The sequence below is a fragment of the Apteryx rowi genome, unplaced genomic scaffold, assembly GCF_003343035.1.
Source record: "Apteryx rowi isolate R43461 unplaced genomic scaffold, aptRow1 scaffold_626, whole genome shotgun sequence".
In the NCBI taxonomy this organism is placed as follows: domain Eukaryota; kingdom Metazoa; phylum Chordata; class Aves; order Apterygiformes; family Apterygidae; genus Apteryx; species Apteryx rowi.
In genome coordinates this window covers 243,372-245,959 of record NW_020450901.1, presented here as the reverse complement: position 1 = coordinate 245,959, position 2,588 = coordinate 243,372, and the positions used below count along the sequence as shown (strand labels likewise).

At 66.4% G+C, this 2,588-nt stretch overlaps 2 protein-coding genes across 3 annotated transcripts in view; one reads left to right on the top strand and one right to left on the bottom strand.

Moving 5' to 3' along the window:
- The window catches only part of HGS (hepatocyte growth factor-regulated tyrosine kinase substrate), a 10,331-nt gene extending 10,208 nt beyond the window's left edge, over positions 1 to 123 (bottom strand). For both annotated transcript variants that reach the window (XM_026084126.1, XM_026084127.1), the window contains exon 1: positions 24 to 123. In XM_026084126.1, the coding sequence (XP_025939911.1) occupies positions 24 to 60 (37 nt within the window). In that variant the 5' untranslated portion in view covers positions 61 to 123. The remainder of the gene's footprint in view (positions 1 to 23) is intronic.
- Positions 124 to 175: 52 nt separating this feature from the next.
- Positions 176 to 1,998, top strand: ARL16 (ADP ribosylation factor like GTPase 16). The gene is made up of 5 exons (XM_026084132.1): positions 176 to 267; positions 652 to 710; positions 794 to 907; positions 1,232 to 1,347; positions 1,592 to 1,998. The coding sequence occupies exons 1-5, from the start codon at positions 189 to 191 to the stop codon at positions 1,761 to 1,763; spliced, it is 540 nt and encodes a 179-aa protein (XP_025939917.1). The 5' UTR covers positions 176 to 188; the 3' UTR covers positions 1,764 to 1,998.
- Positions 1,999 to 2,588: the final 590 nt, after the last annotated feature.

The following is a 2,588-nucleotide window of genomic DNA, read 5'->3' as shown; positions in this document are numbered from 1 at the left end:
CGGCGACGGCCCCGCGCCGCTACCTAGGAGCCGCTCGAAGGTGCCGCCGCCGCGCCCCATGGTGTCCCCCAGCCCACCGGCCCGCTCCGCCTCCAGCCTCCGCGGCGCGCTTCCGCTTCCGGCTTCCGGCTTCCGGCTCCCGGCTTCCGTCAGCGGGGCGGGCCTTCCGCCGCGGGCGGGGCGGGGGCATGGCGGGCGCGCGGCCCCAGTGCCTGCTGCTGGGGGCGTCGGGCGTCGGCAAGAGCCTGCTGGTGAAGCGGCTCCAGAATATCCCGGGGCGGCCGGGCCGGGGCGCCGGGATGGGGCGGGGCCGGGGGCCGGGGCGGTCGGGATCCAGAATTTGGGTGTCCGGGTGTGTCCGGGGTGCGGGGGCTGCAGGTGCCCGGGGGGGTGCGGGGTGCCCGGCGTGGTGCGGGGGCTGCAGGTGCCCGGAGGTGTCCGGGCTGCAGGTGCCCGGGGGGGTGCGCGGTGCCCGGGGTGCGGGGGCTGCGGGTGCCTAGGGGTGTCCGGGCTGTGGGGTCTCCCGGGTGCCCGGAGTTGTCCGGGCTGTGGGGTGCCCGGGGGGGTGCGCGGTGCCCGGGGTGTCCCACAGGTCCCGGCGCCGCGGGCGCGCTGCCGTGTGCCCTTCGGCTGGTCCTTGACTGCCTGCACAGCTGAGCTCCAAGGAGGGGGCCAAGGGCCTGGGCGAGCCCCCAGCCACGCTGCCGACGGTAGGCGGGTCAGCCGGCGGGGACGGGCCCGGAGCCGGCTGTCGGCAGGGAAGCAGCTGGCGCGGTGTCTCCTAACCCTGCAGGTGGGCACGAATCTGACGGACCTGCTGCTGCAGAGGAAGATCACGATCCGGGAGCTGGGGGGCTGCATGGGCCCCATCTGGCCCAGTTATTACGGAGACTGCAGTGCYGTCCTGGTGAGTGGCGTCCCCCGCGCCCGGGTTTGGAGCGTGGCCCTGTCACCGGGTGTGCGGCAGCAGCCCTGCACTGAGTCATGACCCCGCGGGAAGGACCCATCCAAGGAGGGAGTGAGGGTGCTGGGGAAGGATGGCCTCATGCCTGGGGGCTCCAGGCTGGGCCCTGCTTTGCTGCGGAGGTTCACACCCCTTGGTTTTGCCCTGTGTTGCGATTTCCTCCTCTCTGTGCTCAGATTTGGACTTGGCCTGGTGTGAGGGTCTTCCAGCCGCTGCAGCATCCTTAGCTACATCTCTCACAAACACTTTTTCCTTCTGTTTCTCCAGTTCATGATTGACGCTGCCAACCCCACCCAGGTCTCCTCGTCCTGCATTCAGCTGCTGTCCCTCCTCTCTGCAGAGCAGCTCGCCTCTGTGTCTGTGCTGATCCTCTTCAATAAGATGTAAGGAGAGGCATCTGCCTGGAAGATGCCAGGTGGGGGGCAGCCACAGGCAGAGCGTCGAGGGCCTGTCTGGCTCCTATGTCATTTCCAGACAGGTGACGCCCAAGGATGCTCTGGAGGGTGGCAGCCTTGCTTTGCTGTGCTCCCTTCAGGCCAGTTGGGCAGGAAAGGGGAATCATGAGCAGGGGGTTAACGCAGCCTCCCCTTTTTCCTCCCTCTCCCCTGCCCTCATTCCTGGCTGCAGTGATCTGCCCTGCTACATGTCGCTGGTGGAGATGAAGTCGCTGTTCCGCATGCAGGACATTGTCTCCTGTGCAACGCAGCCCATCACGGTGGTGGAGACCAGCGCCCGCGATGGCACCGGCCTGTCTGACGTCCTGCAGTGGCTTCAGGCCACCCTCAGAGATCCCAGCTGACCCCAAGCCATGCCCTTTCCCAGGTGTCTGGGCCAAGGAAGGGATTTGTGACAGCTCACACTTAGCCTGTCACCCAGATGGGGCTCCAGGGACTGAAGGAGGTGGCTGAAACAGCTGCCTGCACGGAGCTGTGGGTAGGGCTGAGGGCAACGACGTGGGCTGATGATAGGAAGTAGCTCTTTGAGATGTCACAGTAAAACAAGGAAGCCTCAAGACTTCCTCCTTATCGTCCAGACTGGCAGTTGTCCTGTGACTGGGTGGAAAGCCCTGCCTTTCGTGGGAAGGAATGAGCAGGAATCTTGGAGGCCAGTCTCTCCTTGCCACAACAGCCCATCCTTAGCCCCCTCTGAGGCAGAGCTCTGCCTTCAAGCTCTCCTGCCTGGAGTGCTGCAGTGCTCCCGGGCTCCCCTCTGCGGGGTCAGGGGGCAGGTGGATCAGGTCAGGCCCTGCCCTGTTCTTGTTTCGGGGCTGGAGTGGACTGTCCATTTCACCTGTCTGCCCCAGATTCTGGAGTCCATCTGCAAGCAAAAGCACGGCTCTGTCCCGCAGGAGCTGGGACACAGAAACACCAGCGCCGCCTGCCAGGCAGCTCCCTGGCATCCTGCACCCTGCAGCTGGTGTCTGGCAGCATCCGCAAACCCAGCACCGACTGGCCAGGGACCGTCCCAAGYGGGAACATCCCTCCTGCCCCCTGGAGAGGGGATGGCCCTCGCTCACCGGGTCACGGTTCAGGGGGCCCATCGGGGATTCAGAGCCTGATCCTGCAGCAGCTGCGTCCTGGTCCGCATGGGCTGCAGGAAAACAGCCAGCAAATCCCTGCTGTGC